At 39.8% G+C, this 24,202-nt stretch overlaps 1 protein-coding gene across 1 annotated transcript in view; it reads left to right on the top strand.

Annotated features, from left to right (window-relative positions):
- The window catches only part of LOC124155336 (rhophilin-2), a 273,661-nt gene that overhangs the window by 208,199 nt on the left and 41,260 nt on the right, over window positions 1-24,202 (top strand). The window contains exons 2-3 of the mRNA XM_046529068.1: window positions 17,229-17,344; window positions 19,363-19,491. Of these exons, the coding sequence (XP_046385024.1) occupies window positions 17,229-17,344; window positions 19,363-19,491 (245 nt within the window). The remainder of the gene's footprint in view (window positions 1-17,228; window positions 17,345-19,362; window positions 19,492-24,202) is intronic.

Here is a 24,202-nt window from a genome sequence, read left to right as displayed (position 1 = left end):
TTTATCAATTTCCACTGTTGCATCATACTCTGAGAAAAGTAAACACGTAACCGTTCTCGATAATTCGTTTTCAAATCTCGCCTCTATTCTCACCACACCTCTATCTCCTAAACTTATATAGTCCTCATTACCCGAATCATCGGGTGTTAGATCGAAGACTAGCATAAAATAACCGTGTCCAAACATATCGTAAGTGATTTGATTACCCCGATTGTAATGCTTTATCCCACTTCCTGAGAATATTGTATCATACGCTCGCGCCCAATACTTTTTACTTGAAAAATTGCATTGTAATCCCTCGGACGGAATTTGCACACCGTTCACAAAGAGTGAAAAATTCTCGAGCGAATAGTGAGAGAGAGCAAATGGATTCTTATTCAAACTTCCCGCATATGCTTCATTATCCACCATTGTAAAAATAATTACATTAGGTATTCGACCCACGATCGCATTGTCAAGGCTTAAAGTTCGTCCACCAGGAGGAACAGTAAAGGTTTTCAACTCGGTACGCTTGTAGTGATATTTGGCATTGTTGTTTTCCAGGATTTTATTATGTGCAACTAAAATGGATGGGTTAATATCGAAATGTTGAACGTATAAAGTTGCGTCTAAAATTTTCAATAGTCCATCATCATTCCCTCCCATAAGATGGAAAGCATGATTAGAGAGCAATAGTCTTATACCGATGTCTACTCGATCCATCATTAATTGTATCTGATTAAAAACATCTACGTGCAGTTTACCATACAACTCAACCTCTGCACTGTTCTTAAACCAACCCTTACGCCTTGTATAACCAGAATTTGAAGTATCTGTCAAGTTAATATCGTCTCCCGTGTCCAACTCCCACCCCACATTTCGTAAATGTGTTTTGCTCGCATCTGTTCCATAATTTAACACATTTTCCAGGTAGCTTCTGTAATGGTAATTATCCTCTGATGGTGTGACCAACGTCCCATTGAAATAAACGTTACACTGCTCGAACAGAGAGTGCAGAATATTGTTCACTACTCCCGGTTGATTGGTAGCGGATTCATTGTAATCAGTCCCGTCTTTTTTGCAAAGTTTCACTTTAAGTCTAAGATATATACTATTCAAATCCTTATACGCATCCCCAGAGTCTTTGATCAGGAATTCTATAACCGATCGATTATCTAGCGAAGATATGGGTTTGTAGGACACGAGTCTTTTTGCCAAGATGTTAGTTTGCACCGGCGGATTGGGCTGAAATAAATCCAACGAAGTCAGCATATGCTCTGCCATTATCGCGAAAAAATATCTCCTCCAACAACCTTCTTTCCTCTTCGACTTCTCATCGACTGTCGCTTTTTTCTTACGCAGCTATGTTTTATTTTATTTAACCTTGGACGTTTCGCGATCCTCAACCCACCCCCAGACATGCCTTTTATCTTTTCCTCGGCCTTGCGTTTCAAGTTCTGACCTGCCTCGTTTATTCTACTGCGCAGTATCTCCTTAACCGGTTTTGTTCCAAGGTCTCCAAGAGCTGCTGCCCCAGCGCTCGCGGCCTCCTTACCAACAGTCTTAAGCCCGCTAAATAGCAAAGGTTTTGCAAATCGCCACAATCCCGCGAGGAAACTCCCGATACCTCGTCCCTTTTGCACCCTATAAGAAGCTCTATACAAGGATCCAATCTCTCCTCCCACCTGTTTTGAATAATAACTATAATATCGATCCATCACGGGCGCCATCTCGTCGTAAAATGATGTACTAACGTGAATCAACTCTTTTTTATAAAGTGTAGCACAACTATCGAGCTTTGCTCCCCACTATGAAAAGAAATTGCTTCACCGAGTTTATCTGCAAAAAGAATTTCAGCACTCTCGATATTGTTTTTCTCGACGGGGTAGTAATAAATCGGATTGAAAGTTTGATATTCACCAATTTTGACATTTATGATGCGGATGCATCGACTCAAAGTGTCACCCACCAACTGCGGTTTTATTATATCTGTGTAAACGTAAACATTTTTTGAGGAGGTTGCAATGCTTCTTTTTCCTCTTTTTCCTTTGTCTTCTTTAGTGTTAATCTCTACCCTGGCATCATCGATGATTTCAGCTAACTCATCATCTGTCAACGTTGAATCTTTAAATGATAATCTAATAAGAACAGCCGATAATAATGATAGGTCATTTTTTATCTTTTCCTTGCCTTTTCCACTAAAGCCTGACAAAGTTCTATTGAATAAGTTAGCAAACGAATCATACGTTCCCGGAGACAACGAGTATTTTACTCCGCTCGCAAAAATTTTCGCAGACCGTGGTAATATGCGTTCATCAACTCCAACCTGGTTAATCCTTACACTCAGTTTATCAATATAACGCATTACTTCATTTGAAATGTACGTTTGTTTTTGTGTACTGGAGGTAATATATGGTTTTGCAAATGCCGCCGCAATACTGTCATAAGTACCAATGGGAATTGTAAAGTATGAATCATCTAAAAGTTTCACATTTATAACTTCTTTATCCCCTCGAACTAATCCCTCTTCAGTCCGGGTCCTATTATCCTTAGGAGGCAATTCGTCTGCTACGCGAGGCGCTGGAGTAAAGTTTTCGATAACAGCTGGTGTGTCTTCGGAAACTTTTTTTACCTCAATAGAAGGAATCGAAATCTCAGCTAGACCGACATACCACTCGTTATTTTCTAAATCGATGCGATGACTAAACTTTGTACGATAATGAGCGATTGTATTTCTTGGGAAAAAATCCCTCGAGCTATCGCTGGGTAGTGTAAGATAAAATTCGTTCATATTTTACGCACGGAAGAAGCTGAAATCCACGAGTTAAAAGACGGTGGGTATCCGTCCCACTTGATAAAATACTCCAAATTAGGACCACTCCCCCGACGTCTCAATATTTTCTCGATCCTGTACTCCGTGTCAGGAGACACGTTGACTTTGACTAATTCTTCCGCATAGAAACTACCCTTTATATCCTCCCCGTTCAAATCATTCAATTTATAGGTTGGTATTAGTTTCATTCGATCAATGTTTGTAACTTGAAATATTTCCTTGGTATAATTTGGTGTGTATCCTTTGGTGAATGGAATCCTCTCTTTACTAATCCTCACATAATCACCTTTATTAAATTTTGCATCCGTCTTCTTTAAGCTTTTTCTCCGACTAGCAATGATAAATGCATTTTTAGCATTCACTTGAGAGGGAGCGATCCTAATGCTAGAATGCGTACTATGGTTATAAGAACTGATGAGTTTTGGAAGCACATCGATATATTTGTAAGTTGCGTATTTTGTAAAATATTTATACATTTTTGTCTTGAGAGTTCGATTAAAGCGTTCCACGAGGCTAGCTTTAATTTCTGGATTATTTGTAGTGTAAACCTTTACACCTTGATTCGAGAGAAAACTTTTAAACTTGCTATTAACAAATTCCCCTCCCTTATCGCTCTGAATTTTCAATGGTTTGCGCTCGCGAAATATGACCTTAAAAGCTTCTATAATTTCCTCTGGTCTTTTTGACTTGAGAGGACTAGCCCACGCATAACGGGAAAATATGTCTATTACGGTTAAAATGTAACAGAACCCATTGTTGTATTTTTTCAAACTTCTCAAATCATTTAAATCACATTGCCAACACTCATCTATATAGTTTACTTCGTAACGGTTTCTAACAAACTTTTTTCTCACCGGCTTGTGACGCGTGTACGCTTCTTGAGATTCCAACCACTCGCGAATTGTTTTTATAGGGATTCCAGTCGCTTTATTTAATTTTTTATCTGTGGAAAAACCAGCAGGATGTGCGGGATTGTTGTACACGCTAGCTATTACGTCGTGTCCCACTCTGCCCCGAACATTTTTGGTACCCTTTTTCGCTTGCTTCGCCTTGGAATTGGTCTCGGAGATGTCCATCGCTCCTTTGGAGATGTTCTTTGCTCCCTTGGAGGTGTGCTTGGCTCTCTTGGAGTTGCTATTATACGCTTCATTTTTCTCGGTGGAGAATCGCTTTCGATTTGTTCCTTTATTCGTGCCCATGTCGAATCCAACTCTGAATTTGTCCTCCTAATTTCGTCTAACCGCCTTCTCATTGCATCGCTACCCTCAACTAGTCGTGCTGGTGGTGAGTGTTTCACTATCGGAACGTGTACGGGAGATTTAAAGTCTGACACTGAGTCGAGATACTTATCGAGTATTCTTTTATACAAATGCCACTTGTCAATATCCTTGAGCCCTTTACTCGCTAACACAAGTTTCATTTCCTTATCCAATTTACTCAACCTAGCCTTTGCATGACTTCGATCAAAGACTTCGGGACTCACTACGAGCATTTTCTGCAAACTCATTTTCCCAGCAGGCTACCGATCACACCGCTTAAAATTGAACCCAGTAGTAATGGCAAAAAGCCACCTTTTTGTACGAGAAGTGCTCGTTTTCTTTTTACACTAGTTCCTCGTTCAGCCAACTTTCTCAGTGTGTTACGATGCTTGGATAATTTTCGTTTCAATCGCTTATCAATCTTGTGATTTCCGTTTAGAGTATTGAGGCAACAATCGCAAATTGTTTTAATCAACTCCTCGTCCGAGCTATTCAATATGGCAGTACGTAATTTAGGCTTTGCAGATTTTAGGACGTGGAGCAAGTGTTTATTGTTCTTCAATCTTTTCATCGCGTTGGGGCATGTAAATGACAGTGGCCCCGTCTTGGGGAAAAATTTTGGTTCTAAAGCGGAATCTCTCGTCCGTGTCCTGACCAAGATCAAGAACCAAATAACCGAATGGTTCTTGCGTAACCTGTTTATATACCCTCTCCAATTCCCCCGATTTTTCCGGATAGACCTGCCTAGCTAAATGACCAAATTGTAACTTATCTCTGGGATTTTTGAACGCTACAATATACTTTGAATTCAATGATATGTTTCTCGATTGCTGGCTTTGATAGAAAATATTCTGCGTGATCAAAAACACCGAAATGTTAAAATGATGGCTACCTCTGGTGAATAATCTACACACATCTTTGCTGTAGGCTCCCTCACTCATTAAATCATCTATAACGTACAAAGTAGGAACACCACCAAATTCTTCGAAAGGAGGTATTTCGGAGTAAAATTCAACTGGTATTCGTATGTTAGGCTCACTTCCTGGGGCACAGCACCAAACCACTTGCTCTATTGGACTATCTATCATATAATCCAACTTTTCCAAAAACTGCGTGACAAATGTGGTTTTTCCACAACCTGACGGACCCGCGCAGATGCATGTGAAAGGATGTTTCCAGGCCAACGTCATGATTAACACTGGAATCATGATTACGATGAAACTAGTTTTTACCAATTTCAATCATTACCAAATGCCTGATCATGTGTACGCTTTCGCGGAATTCTGTAATGACCCCAAGCAAGCGTATTCATTCCATCCTCGCAAATATATCGTTTATCATCGGATGCATTTAGTGTCACCTTATTTATTTTAACAGTGTATAACTCGTGCATTTTGCTACGGATTACGTTCATCTTTCGAAATTGCGTCGAGTTCTCTCTTAAACAATTAATATAATCACCAAATTTTAGGCATTTTTCCTTCACAGATTTCGTTATCCCCTTTGCCTTCTTTTTTTCTTTACCCGATTCCATCTTGAATGAGTACAATTTGCTTCTTAATCCAACGAAAGCCGTCATAATGAGACCATCGCATTCGTCTTTGAACTTTCCAATGACCTTCTTGTTTTTTTCAGAATAACACGGATGTTCTTTTGGATAATTCGAGGTGTCGAATGCATCTAGGTATTCTAGCATATCTCTGTATACATCATCCGTTCTAATCTCATACATGAAGCTGTCAGTGTCTGTGTAGGCGAGTGACAATTTATTTTGGTACTTGGGCAGCATGGTGCGGTAATGAAAGTCGTACATTAGAGTTTTACTGAGATCGAGAACGCAGAAACCAATGTATATTGGCTTAACCATTTTGATGGTGGCTTTCCGCATGTGAACGGCTACTAAAGACTCGTTGAAAATTGTCCTATCCAAAAATGTCGATTTATTGATTAATTTTTGAAGTCTTTTTTCGCTTGTCACTAATTGCATATTCATCCGTTTCCTTACATTCTCCATTGTCTTGCCAAATACGGCGTTATTCATGAGCTTGTAAAAGTCCTTCTCAAATTCATTTTTAGCAACTTTTCGACGATCTGTATTTAGGTCAATATAGGTCTTTAACCACGAAGACTGTTTGAACTCGATAACTCTGTGCACTTTTTTGAGTATGATGCCTAATTCTAATGCCTGTTTCAGGTTCATGTAATGAATTACATATTTACTTTTATTTTCGAGGGTGGTCAAAAGTTTTTCATGTTTACCGTTAGGTGGTGTCTTGTTTTCCGGGCAAAGAGGGAAATCTGAATGCGTATCGTGCAGCCAATGTGGGTACTCAAGATCAACTTCGAGAATGTATCCAGTTTCACTGTCATCGGGAACATTTTCCACGCTAAAATCGTCAATTTCCTCCTGTTTTAACCACCGAAATTCACCGTAAGGAAGGGGTCTGGAGAGTGCCCATCCGTAGAGATTATTCGCGTCAAGATAGGTTAAATATATCGAATCTTTACCTGGGTCATAACCTGACATGTACTTATTGTTCGATTCACAGTATCTTTTACAACACTGTGAAATTCCTCCGCGAATTCCGTTTTCGATCATGAGTATCATATCGTAATCAGTCAAAAGCTCTAATTCTATGTCAGTGTACTTAAGCATTGCATCAAATGTTAAACCTGGTGCAGTGTAATACCACGCCGGATCTAACTTGTAGGCTCCGTAGCACACGTCACGAAAGTTCTCAAAAACATCGGCGAGAAGAGTGACGTCACTTTTCAAATAAACATCACTGTAATCACCGAGTGTTTCACATCCAAACGAAGACCATACGTTCAAAGCGTGACCATAATCTTCGTCTGACACATGCTCGTCGTTCAATCTGTTGTAAAAATTATCCTTGTCCGGGAGCAAGGTTTCATCGAGCTTATTCAACGAATCAGTGTAATCATAGGGATAAACCCCCTTTCGTGTAACTAGTCGCGTCTTGTCGCCAAAAATTTCTGTGGTATATTTCAATTTAGTCAAGTTCGAGACTAGAGAAGCAAGAGAAGCGGGCATAAATCGAAAGGTATCGACAAAACGAATTTTGAAATTATCCTCTATAGACTTGGAAAAAGTGATATATTTTTCTTCAGAATTTGGAATAATGAATATTTCCCTCTCATCATAGTCTAGCTCTCGTACAATGAAATGACCATCATACGCGGACAGGTTATGAATAAAAATTGGAAGAAATTGAGGCATCTTATACTGCACATTGCAAAAGGAATGAGCTGGACCTCGATACTGTCCCGTCAGGTGATCGTGATCCCTAACCCTATCCTCGTTCAACTCATTCCCACAAATGTGGCACGTCGATGCGTTTTGGAAAGCGCTCTCTTTTTCCTCTGTGAGTGGTGTTATAGGAATAGTATTTTTGTACAACTTGAAAACCTTCTGGGCTTCATCTTTTATACTGTCAATAAAAACACGTGCTGCATTAGGCCCTCGATACAATACTGGCTCCTCGCATCCGTTTGGAGTCATCATGATATAACAAAAGCTGAATGGCTCATGCTTCTGTATGATGTTAGTGAACGAAGTATTAGAACACGGTTCGCATGTGTTTACATTTTTCAGTAGACATTCAAAATCGGCATATATCACGTAAGGTACACGGAAAGTGCGATTAATGTTGGTAAATTTCAATAATTTATTGTCCTCGTCTGGTAGCACTATTTTACTTGGTGTCCCCGTTCCTCTACATAAGTCTTTGTGAGATTCGAGTTTTTCTACGTCATGGTAATAAGTTAGACACCGTTTACAAATAAAAATTCTAGTTTTATGTCTAGTAATTTGGGAGCGCACGAGTCTTTCAAAATTCTTTATCCAGCAATAGTGAGCAGTTGTTTCGTTGGTAATGTAGAGGAGATCGCGATGATCCTCAAGCTCATAATCTACAATTTTTATAGGATACACATTGTTTTTATCATCTAGTCCAAACACATTAATTGAAATGTTATTGTCACGCTCGAATTTAGGGATATCCTTCAGATCTACTGGGTAATCAATACAGTTCCAAGTATAGGTCTCCCGAAATTCCTCACAATCGTATTTTGAAACTCGTTCGGGATGATTGGCTACATATTTTGCCCATATAGCATACTTAAAGCAGTATTGATCATCATTTTTGACATTGATAACGGATTTCGTATGCTTAATTTTTGTAGGTAACTCGATGAATGTAGAACCTCGAAGAGGGGTGTACTTGTTAATACGAAGCTCTAAACCTATAACTTCAGCCAAAGTCCATCCTGACCCTTTAGCTTGAAATTCGGACTTTTCTTTTAAAAGTTTCGAAAATTTCTCGTCCATAATCTCATTTAACTGATCAACAAGTAGGACTCGTTGATTACTAGTCTTAAATGAGGTATTCAGCTCCTCGTGTTCTCCCTTTTGAAATTTGCAAATCAATAGGAGGTTGAACTTTATACTCCTGTTCGTCCTTGTTTGCTCTCTAATTTTCTCAATCAACAGATTTTTTATTTCACCAAGAAAAGTTACAACGTCCTGAACATCCCCTTCGGGAGTTATCCAAAATGTTTTTAGCCTGGATCTAATTGCCGATTCGATTTCATTGAACCCTCTCCCTATTTGCTCGTTAATTTTGATCCGGTGTGCGTTGGTATTCTCATGAGGCATAGCCTCATCAATGTTATAGAAGATTTCGCAGTAAGGACAAAATTTTCTACCATTTGCTTTATCTAATGCATCTTTCATTTCATGATAAGTTTCCATGTCATCAATGCTTTCGTTTTCAAGGGCTACTTTTCTGTAAATGCACGCTAACGCTTGTTCAAGTTCTTCTTTAGTTCTATATGTATTGTTTTTAAAGTTAAAAATGATGTCTCTAATAGATGTCATGATTAATGTGAGAAATCTGAAAAAATAGAGAAAAGTTTAGCTAATTCTTCGTCTTGGATCAGATGTAGGATTATAAAAACGTTCAATTCTAACCTCGTAACGAATGCAATCTACTTAAAATCTCAATAAAAATAAAATGGTAGTGTATTCTGCAGTGATTACTTCCTCAAGGTAGTATTTTAAGGTGGGAACTTGGAATGTCTAAAAAGTTAGACTTACCAAGATCTAGATGACGATGATGTTGTCTTCGTTGAGAGCAGATGACGTTGTCTTTGAGGAGTAGTCACCAAGAGGAAGTTCTCGGATCAAATGACGAGATTGCAATGAATGCTTCCGTCTTCGATCGGTATTTATAAAAGGAAATCTTCTCCTCCTACTCTTCAGCGGATGGCTGCCAAGTGGGTTGAGAAGACTGTGAATGATGTCAGCTGCAGAGGTATTCCAACTAAGTAGAAAAAAAACCGAGGTCAATCCTCACGGATAGATGATAAAGTTATGCATTTCCTTACACCCAAATAAGGTAAGGAATGCGCAAAGCTGCTACTGAATGACGCCAGTAGTGTGGAAAATACCTAGCTCAATTCTCCCCAGGTGGATTGCGAAGTCATTCCCTATTTCCTTTCACCCCAAATAAGGTAAAAAATCCACAAATAAGGGAGTTATAGACCATCGCAGGAATTATCTCCAGAGTAAAGGGGTCACATCCTTGGAGTGAGGTGATTTCTTTTGCATACAAAAGATGAGTGGACACTTACTCATCAACATTCAAATTTAAACTATGGTCTTATTTGTTCAAATAAGGGAGTTATATACGGTCGTAGGAATTATCTCCAGAGTATAGGGGTCACATCCTTGGAGTGAGGTGATTTCTTTTGCATACAAAAGATGAGTGGACACTTACTCATCAACATTCAAATTTAAACTATGGTCTTATTTGTTCAAATAAGGGAGTTATATACGGTCGTAGGAATTATCTCTAGAGTATAGGGACCACGCCCTTGGAGTGAGATGATTTCTTTTGCATACAAAAGATGAGTGGACACTTACTCATCAACATTCAAATTTAAACTATGGTCCTATTTGTCTAAATAAGGGAGTTATAGACCATCGTAGGAATTATCTCCAGAGTATAGGGACCACGCCCTTGGAGTGAGGTGATTTCTTTTACATACAAAAGATGAGTGGACACTTACTCATCAACATTCAAATTTAAACTATGGTCCTATTTGTTCAAATAAGGGAGTTATAGACGGTCGTAGGAATTATCTCCAGAGTATAGGGGCCACGCCCTTGGAGTGAGGTGATTTCTTTTGCATACAAAAGATGAGTGGACACTTACTCATCAACATTTAAATTTAATCTGTGGTCCTATTTGTTCAAATAAGGGAGTTATAGACGGTCGTAGGAATTATCTCCAGAGTATAGGGGCCACGCCCTTGGAGTGAGGTGATTTCTTATACATACAAAAGATGAGTTGTCACTTACTCATCAACATTCAAATTTAAACTATGGTCCTATTTGTTCAAATAAGGGAGTTATAGACCATCGTAGGAATTATCTCCAGAGTATAGGGGCCACGCCCTTGGAGTGAGGTGATTTCTTTTACATACAAAAGATGAGTTGTCATTTACTCATCAACATTTAAATTTAAACTATGGTCCTATTTGTTCAAATAAGGGAGTTATAGACCATCGTAGGAATTATCTCCAGAGTATAGGGGCCACGCCCTTGGAGTGAGGTGATTTCTTTTACACACAAAAGATGAGTTGTCACTTACTCATCAACATTCAAATTTAAACTATGGTCCTATTTGTTCAAATAAGGGAGATATTAAAGATTTTCTTACAAAGATACCTGCTACTAACCTATATTCTCCTAATACCATCATTCATATATTGGCCCACCGAATCTAAACTATTTGCTCTATCAAATTTTTTTAAACGGGGTTGTTCCTTTACTAATCTCCCCGAATTTTAGAGGAGAAAACGGGAGTACTAGGACCAGGATTTCTACCATACCCTAAGTATCCTAGGATACATAAAAAATTTCATCCTGTTTTTTGACCGGGAGTCGAAGGGGGGTATTGAGCATAACATGCTCATGAATTTTCTCGGTTCCAAAAGCAATAGAAAAAATAGGAAAAAATCCGAAAAACTCAGTTTTACGGATCATATTTACCTTAAGCGGCAAACTCCTTCGGCGTCCGGGTCTCTGATGATTCTTCCGGAATTCAATCAGAATTCATAAAGAATTCCTACAGAATTCACTTCTTGAAGACCTACTCGATGATTCAGTTGGACCGATGGAATCAGACTAGTTCTGAGACCGCTGGTGATTTTCTCAGTGGCTGCACGGCCTTATATACTGCTTAGAAGGTACCGTGGAAGGGGCAAATCTAGGCGTAACCTACCCATCCCACTTGGATCGCTTGGAAACGACTTTCACTTATAGCCTTGCCTCCTAGGCGTAACCTACCCATCCCACTTAGATCGCTTGGGAACGCCTTTCACTTATAGCCTTGCCTCATACCATAGACAATATGTGCAGTTTTGTGGAGGGTTCTGAAAATGAGTATTTATCGCTGTGGTGACAAATTTTTGGAAATGCTAAAGTATTCTATATTAAATTTGATGATGATAGGAATTTGAATGGTGATCATAGCATAAATATTAACAAAGTTATTGCGATTTTTAATAATCAACAATTGTTTATAAGACAAGATACTATTTATCTTCATAACTATGACTTGTATCGAAAAAGTGTTAGAGATATTTTTTACTGATAATTACTTGCTCTTTCACTTAAGAGCATTTATTTTCAAAAATGTTCAATAACAAAGAAGTTAGAGGTGTAATTTCGGTTATTTCCGATGCCGAGACGGGGAAATACGATTCACGTTGCAACCGCACGTGTTTAGACCTTGGTAACTGCTAATGGGAACATATCCAACTCGAGTGGGAGAAGCTATGGGCTCGGCACGTGTCTGGAATGCACTGGGAGTGAAAGGGGACGTTTAATTTGACCTTGTCCCAGACTCCCCAAATCCTGACTACTGCCTTTGACGCTAATAAGTTTTGAAATAATAATGAGCGTGTACCCAAAGATTCCCATATTTTTCGAGCGTGAAGTTCGCGAGTCTCTTGGCTCATTTCGCCGGCATTCCCCTAACCATCAGGCCCTAAATATCAATTCTCTATAGGGTTGAGGTCCGGAGAATTAGATGGCCAGGGTAAGATGCTGATGTGCCGGTGCGATTCAAAAAATTGCACCGTAGTGTGCGCACTGTGGATGAGACAATTGAACTGCACAAACACAGTTTCTTCACCCTCCGGCACTACCTCCTTCACGTACGGAAGCAAGCAAGATCGCAGAATTAATCACCTGATGCCATTCGTGCTGGTTTTCTGACCAATGGTCCAGGCCCAGCAGTGGATATGCCACCTTAAAACCTAAGGCTTACACGGCCCGATTTATTACCTCTTAAAATATTTTTGGGTGATATCTGAAATATATAAGAAAAAAGGGTTTTGCTCTTAGATAAGGTAAACAATCGTATAAGTCATCCTCCATAGCTAAATTATGTTTATCTAGAATTTCTTGTCCTCCGCAGCTGAATGAACACGTGCTCCACAACTGAACATGTCCACTTACATCACTTCTAAATGTCTTTTCGTCACTGAAGACGATGAGACCCCAAAATGTGGGATCCACACTCGCACGGGCTAACTCCTATCTTGGCACCTTCTCCGCTTCACTCATTTTCTTGCTGGCCGGCGATTTCTCAAAGCGGATTCGTTGAGACGGTTTCTCACAGTTCTACATCTACATAATACCCTGCGAGCCACCTCAAGGGTGTTTGGCAGGGGGTGATCAATCACCAGCATGCAGCATGCAATTGGACTCCAACATGCACACCACAAGTCATGCAATCTATGTATGCGTTCTATCGCTGCCGTTGTAATCTCTTATTGATCGTTGAAGAAATGACATTCTGAATCTGTCTGTTCTACAATCTATCTCTCTTATTTTATTTATATGATCTGATCTTCCGCAGTATGTTGGCGTCCGTAAGATATGGTTAACTTCGTCAGAAAAGACACTGCTTTTGAATTTATCTAAAAGGTTTAGTCTATTTTTCAATCTACGGTCCGACAGAGATTCCCATCCGAGTTTATCTAAGAGGTCAGTTACACTAACAAGACTATCGTAACGACCTTTCACATACCTGGCAGCTCTTCTTTGCACGCGTTCTAACTCTGTTATTAAGCCTTTTTCATGAGGGTCCCAAACACTGGCAGCATATTCTAAATGTGGTCTAACGAGGGAAAAGTAGCTAATTTCTCTCACTTTGTCGTCGCACTTTCCTAATATTCTTTTAACAAAACCCATTTTACGATTAGCTTCACTGGTTATTTCTCGAATATATTTATTCCAGGATAGATCATTATTGAGTCAAACTCCTAGATATTTCACGGATTCAACAGTCTCTAATTGGGTACCCCGAATTAAATAGTTACGTTGTAGGGAGTATTCTGCTTCCAGAAATTCATTACGACGCATTTTTTCAAATTTAATTCTAACTGCCAAGCGTCGCACCACGCTTGGATAGCAGCAAGGTCATTCGTTAGTTCATCTATATCTTTGCTGGAACGGATTTCTCGGTAAACTACAGCGTCGTCTGCAAATAATCGTAACTTACTGTGTACTAATTCGCCAATGTCGTTTATATAAAGAAGGAATAGGAGTGGGCCAATGACACTACCCTGAGGGACGCCTGAAGTGACTCTAACCTCATTGGAGACTGCGGTCTTTGGACGCGGTCGCTCAAAAGTTCTCTTATCCAGGAAATTACACATTCATCTAGGCCGTAAGATTTCAGTTTTATTTATGACTCTCCGTGGGGTACTTTATCAAATGCTTTTTTTGTAATCAAGAAAAATCAGGTCTACTGGAATGTTGTCCTCTCCGGAGACTAAAATATCGTGGGCGAAAAGCGCTGAGTTTCGCACGATCTACTTTTCCTGAATCCATATTGAGTTCTCATTAATAAGTTTTGTGCGTCTAGGTGTTTCATTACCGAGCTGACTACGATGTGTTCAAGGACTTTGCATGAGATGGGCGTTAAAGATATCGGCCTGTAATTAGATGGCTGTTATTGGTCTCCACTTTTGAATATTGGCGTTACATTAGCGATTTTCCAGTCATTAGGTACATCGTGTTGCTTGATGGATTTACTGAATATTAACTGCAAGTAGGGGGCAATTTCTGAGGCTAGTTCTCTATATACGCGAGAAGGGATTTAGTCTGGACCAGGTGATTTATTTGGACTGAGCGATTTCAATATATTTTCTATTCCGTGCGTACTAAGGTCAATAGACGGCACGTTAGAACGTAGGTTTCCGCGGCGATGGTTTGACCTCTGCATTTCTTCCGGGTTTCCTTCCGCGTCAGCTTGTTAGTAGACAACAGTTTCGCTGGCTATCCTGCCAGCGTCTTCAGGTCGAAGGTGGACGGCCCTTCGACCTGAAGACGCTGGCAGGATAGCCAGCGAAACTGTTGTCTACTAACAAGCTGACGCGGAAGGAAACCCGGAAGAAATGCAGAGGTCAATAGACGGCATCTTTCGTATGCAGAGATTGTCAACGGTCTTGGGTGAGTTCTCGGAAGACTCGGTGTACACGTTCTTGAACTAGGAATTTAATAAATTGGCTTTATCGCAACTGTTTGTCAACACATCTCCATTGTCGTTTCTCAGCGAACATACGGTAGATCGTTCATCTTGAACTTCCGTAACATATGACCAAAATGCTTTTGGGTTATCCCGTAACTGCTCTACTAGTGTTTTTCTTTTAAAATTCGTGAATGCATTCCTGAACGCATCCTTCGTGGCGGCTTCAGACGCAATATATTTTTTAATTATTAACTCGCGTTCATTAGCGGATAAATCCGTGCTGACCTTTTTCATTTTAGCATGACACGCTCTCTGTCGCCTCAATGATTTTCTCACTTCCGCGTCGTACCATCTCGGTTCGCTGCCTTCTTTTGTTGTTTTACTAGGGATGTAGCTATTTATTCCCGAAGTTACGAGCGAAAGAAAATCTTTCCAAGTATTCTCTACATTTAACGTTACTACTAATTCTTGAAACTCGGGGAAAGTATTTTTCAGATGACTCTTAAATCCATCATAATCAGCTCTTTTAAAAATCAAAACTTTACGCTCTTTTTTAAAGTTTACAGCGGTATTTAGAGAAAACTTTGCTGTTACAACCCTATGGTCACTTATTCCTTCGACAGTGCCAACGTTTATTACCTGATGTGGTATATTTTTCGCTAATAAATCAAGAATACTTTCTCCTCTGTTTGGTGCGGATGCTATTTGAAGCAATGCATTAGATGTAAAAGTGTGTAATAAAGCCTCGCAGATCACATTATCCCTCCCACCAGGAATGAAGCTATAAGTCTCCCAATCTATAGAAGGTACGTTGAAATCTCCACCCACAATCAAGTTTCTTTCAGGATACTTGGATGCTACGCTGTTTATTTGATTTTGAAAATCCAACATTGACGTTATATCTTAGTTAGGTGGTCTGTAATACGAACATAATAAAATAGTTTTGAATTTTGGACATTTAATTAAACACCACACAGATTCAACGCTGGTCTCAGTTACGGTTATCGCTTGGCTGACGATTGAATTCTTTACGGCTATAAAAACTCCGCCCCCCCACTCGATTAATTCTATCTTTCCGATAAACAGTGAACGATTTTGGGGAGATCTCGTTGTCTGAATCATCATCTGTTAGCCAACTTTCTGTTCCAAAAATAACGTTACACTTCGTACTATGAATTAAATGGTGGAATTCGGGAATCTTATTTCTTAAACTACAGCAATCAACCACAGCCACGATTAAAACTTCGGAACTTGTATTATTGCGATTCGGGACTAATTCTGATTTGCTCTTGTCGATTAGACTATTGATTAGGCTCTATACCGCTGATAACTGGAAATGCGTACGTTATTGTCTCACCATTAAAATGACTTGAGCCTTGACTGCCTTTGAAATCATTGCTCGTCTGACGCTTCTCATGCTTAAATGTAATACCTGTGTTATTGTAAATCGGTAATGCTGATTCTGAAACGCTGATTTTCTTTCTAATACTCTATTCTCATTTCTGGAAGAAATGAGAACGCTGCAGTTTAGGATTAACTGCCAATGCTGGTGGGATTATAAATAGCACTTTGGTGCACCCATATCACCATCAGCATATCCTCCGTGCGTCGTACACCTACTTCCCTCCCTTCCCTCCTCTTCCCCGATTATTCTTGAATGCCTCATCACCCTCCCCGTGGCGTTTCACCCAGTACTTTTCATACTACTCCTATTGATGTTCATTCTGCGTGATATTTCACAGAAACATCTATATTTATTGAATACAACGAGTTCATTGGAACTCATTTATTTGAGGTAGATATAAATTCAGGCCTTATACCTAAAACCTACTCATTAAGAATAAAGAAAATAAGGACCCCAGCTAAACTACTTCGCGCGGAGGACGGTGGTAGGGCCACAGTTGGATGTTTGGGATTATACGTCTGATACGATAGTTTACGCTTGCATATTTTTCAAGATGCTACGATTCCATTGACCATAGAAAAAAGTTCCATATTTCGCTAAATTTTCTTCTTTTTCCATTTAGCGCCCACAAAACAGTCAATTCGCAAGGATTATGCTCACGTGTACGTCGAATGAAGTACCTATCATGTTCAGTCTCTAATTTAAATCGTAATAGCAGTGGTAGCATTGTATTCAAAAGTTACATTGTTGCAGTTGGTAGCAGTGGTAGCAGCCGAAGCTATCTTCACCGTTTTCTCAGTCGCAGTGATTTCGAGTATTTAGTGATTTAGTCACCAGCTGTGATCGGCTACTTCTCTTCAATCACTGGTAGCGATATAGCGATCTTCACTTGGTAACAGCGTGAACTATCTTCACCGAATCCAGTGATCCAGTCACAGAGATTTCGAGTATTAAGTCACCGACAGTGACTGCAAATTTTCAGCAACGGTGATTCAATCACAGTTAGCGTTTTTCCCTTATTCTTGTGGCAATTGGCTGGTGGTGGAGACGACGCAGCTCTCTCGAATGAACCGATTGATTGCAAACCCAAGCATCCAACAAATTGTTCGTTCATTCGAGCGTCCCTTTTCCTTTCCTTATTGCCTCGCGTCTTTCACGCGCTTCCTCCTCTTGTGTTGCAGGGTTCGGACCCGCGGGTGGCGACATGTCGCGGCAAGTTGCAGAACAAGCGCTCCAAGTTGAACCAGGAGATCAACAAGGAGCTTCGGCTGAGGGCAGGCGCCGAAAACCTCTACAAGTGAGTTGCTCGTAATCCTTTCCTGCTTACTTGCTACTGCGCCCATCTGCACATTATTATCATAAAAAAACTGTCAAAGGTGGACCATCTGGTCGGGTGGTGACATACAGCACAACAATATGGAGTGCAAGGTACAAAATATGAAATGCTAAAATACAAAAAGGCCCTCAAACATCAATGTTTTCAGCATCGTCATAAAAATCCATTTAAAAACCCTCTCTCTCAGACATTTTTTTCTCTCCCTTGGTAGATGTTTGGTTGATAAATATTTTTTTGCTGTTTTCATTAGTATACGTGATGTTATGAACACTTACGCCAGAAGGTTAGGCTATCTTTCGAATGGAGTTGCACTTTGTGGTGTACGTTTTTTTATTACGGACAGATATGTTAATTAGGGAGTTAGAATCCCATGCCTAGGCCGTGTCCATTTTAACGGAAATTATGAGTGAAAGGGTTGGGGAGGGCTCCCAAATACGTAATTTCGTAGTGTAAACCATCTCCTAAAGTCTCCAATTGCCCCGAAATAAATAAAGGAAAATTAGTAGCGTACTTTGTGAGCTGCCTCTTTAAATTGCGATCCTTCCTCATCTTGATGATGGTAACATTTTTATATGTGCTTACGTCACGCCTTACTCTGGTGGGTGGTTCGCGATAGCTGTCCATCTGCTTGTAATATTTCCGGAGGACTGTTCAATTCAATTCGCTCTTCTCTCGCGTTTGTGCGTCAATTATTACTTCGATGCGGAGAATCGGTTGGATGTCTCCTCACACGCCTCGACGCGATTCAATATCCTCGTGGATGTCAGACATGTCGCTGCTGCGCCTCCGGCATTTCACTCACTCTGGGGACGTTCGGTGCAATTAGGGATCTTAATGGAAATTTATATTCGTGATCTATCTGGTTCATACTCGCAAGTGCGAGTGCATTTGCGTTAATTAAGGGGATTAATTAATCAAGAGGTGACTAATGGCGGGGTCGTCTTTGAAAAGTGATCGAAACGCGCATTGCGAGTTGTTTTTTTGCTGTCGCGTTCCCTTCACGACGTCGGTTAACATCACACGGCTAATATCATACGCAACTCATCTCAAGAGTACTTTTTAACATCGTGTCCAATTCATTTTGGGTTGATATCCGGCGTAAGTATTGTTTCGACTAGGTTGGTCAACACGCGCTTTCGAATAATGTCATAAGTGCTTGGCCAAATGTTCCCCTCTCTCGATGTGTCGAGGGTTAATGAAATGCATCCAATGCCAATTAGATATGGCAATTAGCGTTTCAGTCGCAACCACTGGAGACCTCTGTTGTCAATAGGCGAAAACACGGCGTTGCGAGGCAGCGAGGACATTTGCTTTCGCATCAACATTCAAACGCATTATCAGCCATGTTTGTTATTCTGCACCTCATTCACGTTCGATACGCTAAACCCCAGCTGCCTATTCTGGGCTGCTTTCCCTATATGTTATTGTTTTGTGATATTGTTATTGGAAAGTTAGTGGAAACCAGAAACGGACTTATTTTCTGAGTGAGGTGTATCGCGCGCGCTGCAGAATGAGACAGCGGTGGTCGAGATACCAGAGTCAGAAATGTAATGTCTCGGTGGTTACTCGGAGATGGGTGGCTCTAAAATAAACTGGCTTAAGAAACAGAGGCTCCGTTTCCTCAATATAGTGAAAAATCGTCCTTATACTTAATCCAGAGTGGTGTGTTAAAAGGTACCGTTTTCAGCGCTCGGAAGACAGAAATTTCGTTCCATTTTAAAGACTACTATTTTCTCATGAACTTCTCCGTCGAAACAGCGGTCGAGATCGAATATTTATGTGGAAAAAACAAAGTTTAATTTTCATTCAATGTGAATAAAGTGCACAAAGTAGCAACGCCTCAAACCATCAACTCAAACAGCATTTTATTTTAATGTACGATATTACTTTTATTTTGGCTTGGGTACCCAAAGTTTTTTGCCATCAGGTCTTTCGTGTGCATGTTTAGGTTCAATAACAGGAATGAATAATGATTGCAGGGCCACCACCAACCGCAAACTGAGGGAGACGGTGGCGTTGGAGCTGAGCTTCGTCAATTCCAACCTTCAGCTGCTGAAGGAACAACTGGCCGAGCTCAACAGCTCCGTGGAGGTCTACCAGAGTGACAGGTACGAGGTGCTTTTTGCTCTTTCCTCTTAGCTGCTTTCTCTTCTTTCATTCTGGTTCGTACCACAATAATCAGATATTTAGGAGTGTAGTGGGAAAGTTCAACCGATCGAAGGGAAAAATTCATGTTTAATCTTTTGCGGAAATTTCGAATAGAATACGTTTTGCCTGAGGTTCAAGATGTTTTGAGAGAGCCTAATTTTTATGGAAGTTAAACATTCCGTGGTATAAGATAAACTGCGGAACTGATAGACTTAAGATGCCGTATTTTCCGCGCACCGTAATTTCAGCTATAGTTGAGCTCTAAGATAGCATAACTCGGAATGGGTAAAATAGGCTCTGTGCTAATACGGTTAATATTAAATTGCATTTGTAAGTATGCACTGGCCATCTGCACACATTTCTTCAAATGTTATAACTGGGAATGGTCGGATCGGATGGGTACCTCGTGATCAAATATCCGTGGATTTTGCCCTTCGTAGGATACTTCGGATCCAAATTCGCTGAAAGCATCGGATTTGGGTTCCGATCCTACCTTCACATGCTCCATTGCATTGCGATGCTCGTCCTACCCATGAACATAGGGGTTATGCCACAGAATTTCAGCCGTGGAAATTTTTACAGCAAAATACGACAGGAGCATAGTGAAACTATTACAAAGGCATTGGACAACCATCAGAAGAATATAAACGGCATGGTATAACAACCACGTCAAAAGTGACTACATCGCAGATAAAAAAAAGACACACTTGGCCCTCCATCACCCAATGCCTCCGATATTTTTTTTTCCTTTCCGAGACCACACAGTCCATAAATCATTATCTTCGAAGGGAAATATCAAGTTACACGAGAACAATGGAAACTTGTTTCATCCCCACCCCATCTCACCCACTAAACATTTTCATCTTACCTGCTTCAATTCTCCTTTTCTGGAGGACTAATGCTAGGTGAGCAACTTACTTGTCCCAAAGATATATCGATAGTTTTAGTCCAAATGCGTCGCATTTTTAGCATATGTATTTAGTTTTTTTAAGCTCAAATTGATTGAAACAAAGTTTTATTTGTTATAACGAGACTATACCAATATTCAGCGTTGTCCAAATAGCACAATTTTCATAGAAACTGGCGTGGCGTCAGTTATACCGTCAAACAGGAAAATACTAATTGGAAACGCCGCCTGTATATATCCTATCACATCATTCGCCCGGCTTCGCGTTGAGGGCAACGACGCACAGTGGGCTAGACTCGAAAAAAGCTGACCAAAACCTCAAAAACGATTTTTAGGAAGTTGCAACTTCGCATACATATTCGCAATTAAATTGTACATTACTTTCTAGATTATTTATTTCCTGTGTTGTCACGTTAACAATATATGTGACGTCAAATTTGAACAAATTTAGCGAAAAACGACCAACCTCGATTTTTTCTGAAAATTGCCAACTTTATCTTCGTGCAGTGGTTTCATGAATGGTTTTATGGATAAAACTGTTATATCATCTTAATTGGCACTTCTTTTTATTTCATTTGAACGGTTTTTAAAGATTTTGTTTCATCAACAACCATAGATATGTAACAAAATGGCAGAGCCTGTTTTCAGCCCATTTTTTTTACATAAACGTAGAGAAAAAGTAGATTTGGCCACAGACTTCCGCAAAGTGACTGATACCACGTCGTTATATGAAGCTTCTGCATTGTGGATCTAAAGTAAAACCTTGCACCAACTTGCAACCCCGTATTTTAAATTGCTTTTTTCGAGCGTACGGTCGACTCCGGTTCTGGCCGGCGCACAGTGGGCGGAATCTAGGATCTAGGCGGAAAAAAGTCCAAAAACCGACTTTACAGTTGGGACAATTTTTGCCGTTAGCCTTATCCTGGGATAGTTGGAGCACCCTTTTTCACCATTGAGGTCACTACCCTCGGCAAAATAGCGCTGCTATGGCCATTTAAAGGCACCCTTTCTACGGAGACCAATTTCCGACCAGGCTCAGTTGTGTTTTGACAGTGAAGTGAAGAGCTTGCAGTAAGGTGACCAGTGCAAAAGGCATATATGTAGAATTTGGATTACTATTTTTAAGGTATGTTCCACCGTTTTTCATGATATTTAGTGTTACATTTGCCATTTCAAATTTTTTACTGTTTTTTGAAATAAACATTGCAAAAATACTTGATTTTTTGTGATACCAAATGTTTGGTTTGACTTATAAAAAAATGTTCTAGGGATGTCAAGCTAATTTAAGTAATAATGTCTAGAGAATGTATTTAAAAATGAGGCCATAAAAGGATTTGGTGCGGAAAAGTGCGGAAATATAGTTTTTGTGTTTTTTTCTGGCGACATGGAGAGCGCTGTCGTGACGCACGGAGAGCTATGTAGCCTACTTCACGACAAAATCGAGACAAAAGACTCATTACCAGATTATTTAATGAAGAAATTAGAGTTGAGTCACAGTGAAATTGATGCTAATAAGTGTAACAGTGTAGCTATTAGGAATTTTTTAAACAATTACGCCAGGCGTTTAAAAAAATATAATACGTGGCTTCAAAACCCATTGCTCCTGCCTAACAAAGAGACAGAAAAACGTCTCAGAATTAACTTTAGTGCCGAAGCTAAGCCATCAACTTCCAAGGGAAGACCCAGAAAAGTGTTCAAACACTGCACGGATAGAGCGAAACGGACGAGAGTGCAGCCGTTGATTAAGTCGCGCACAGAGGATGAAATCGTGTTCGCGGCCCAGTATTCTCTCCTTTCTTCTGGGAAACGAGACGCTGCAGCTATGGTGAGAGCAGTTACCCAAACTACTTAGTAGGGCTAATAAACTAAAGAAAGCCTACAATTCGCCCCCATAACACACAATACCTGGAGAGGAGGCGCTAGCGCTTCTGATTGAAACTGGATTGACAAAGGCGCAGTACACGAGAATCAGGACTGGAGCGAATGACAGATTAAGCAACATTTACCCGTCTTATGATGTGTAAAAATAGTCAAAATTGCAGTGCTATCCTCCTAAGGAAACTTTCAAAGTACCAGAAAGGTGTGCAGAAATAAATTACTAGCTCTTTTGGACCACACAATCGAACGCATTGCACTAGTGAAAAAGGATGTTCTCATGCAGTGCACTATTAAGAGAGAACTGCATTTAATGTTGAAATGGGGGTGTGACGCTAGTAGTGGTCAAAGCGTATATAAACAGCGCTATGAAACTTAACGAGGGTGCTCAGAATGATTCATCTATGTTTGTCATCTCTCTCGTACCTCTAGAATTATATGAAATGCAGGGACTAGTGGGGAATTGAACGATACTGTGGAAAAATCCACAACCGTCGTCCACTGAATTCTGCCGGCCAATAAAAGTAATACATGATGCTTCCATAATAGAATCAGCCATTCTTCTTATTGGACAGTTGTCAGAAGAGGCACAGGAGGCAAGAGAAAAGGATTTTTCAATATTCAATATATTTTATTATATTAAACCTCAATATTTGCGGAACGAGAAATCTTCATATATGAAGATTTCTCGTTCCGCAAATATTGAGGATGCCTTCATTAGGTTGCTAATTTATTCAGATCCTCTCATTTCATACAAACGTCAACAAAGTACAAAGAAAAGTAATGGTATTTCTGCTGAACTTTTGTAATTATTAAAAGAGCCATGTGAAACCAGGAGAAAGTGAGGTAGATTATAGCAGTGAAATCGAAACGTCAGACAGTGACTAATAATATGATAACATTATTGTGAATATTATCATTCTGCCGCAGGGAAAATTACATGCATCCAAAATTTTGACTCGTATATTAATATTAATTAAACTTTTAGCCACCTTTACCATTTATATAAAACTATTATTTTGCTCTACTTCGCTTGTACTGAGTGAATTAATGAAATTGATATTTTATTTTATTTGAATGTTTGTAGCCTTGCTCTGCTCATATTTGTTTTTGTTTTGTCTTGAGGAATGATTTGAATACCTGATCGTATACAATAAAATCATTTATATCTCTTTTCTATATTTTACATCTGCCTCAGTCAAAATCAACAAAATTTGTGCGGAATCGAATTCGTGGAGGCGGGTGATCACGGTAAGTTTCTTTGCTATCCGCACTTACGCTGTCGCATGCACTGCCATAAACCGCCTGCCCCGCAAACAAAAGTGCCATTATTTTCTACGATTTGGAAGATATAGTTTTGGAGACAATCACAATTCCTGGGGAAGTAAAAGGAAGTACCATTATCGGATGTGCATGCAAGGTTGCCATTGTCAAACCGCTGGTTTAGGACTAGACCCTAACTACCGTTAAATGGTATTGAATGGCTAAAATTGAGTTTAAAGCGAATTTATACTTAAAAATATCATTGGCTAATAATTTTCACTAATAAATTAACAAAAATATGGAGATAGTTCATTTTTTTCCCAAATTTAGAAAAAAATATTTTTTTCCGCCTAGATTGGGTATTCCGCCCACTGTGCGGCGGTGGCGGAGAGTACGGCGACGCGACTACCGTGTGGATGCAGTATGGTCTCATTCACTTTTATATGCGGATAATAGACATAATAATAGCGATAGAAAATAATCACCAGAAAGTTAAAGTAATTAATGTTGCTACGAATGACTCTTGTTATGCAATCGCTGGGCACTGCAAGAGGTGAACTGTTGCAATGTTTCCATGCGTGTTCCATTCGGGCAATCAGTGAAATGTTGGTCAGAGGTTCTTAAAA

This window comes from Ischnura elegans, chromosome 3 (assembly GCF_921293095.1).
Source record: "Ischnura elegans chromosome 3, ioIscEleg1.1, whole genome shotgun sequence".
Classification (NCBI taxonomy): Eukaryota; Metazoa; Arthropoda; class Insecta; order Odonata; family Coenagrionidae; genus Ischnura; species Ischnura elegans.
Note: the sequence above shows the minus strand (reverse complement) of the source record. Positions and strands in the feature narration are given on the sequence as shown.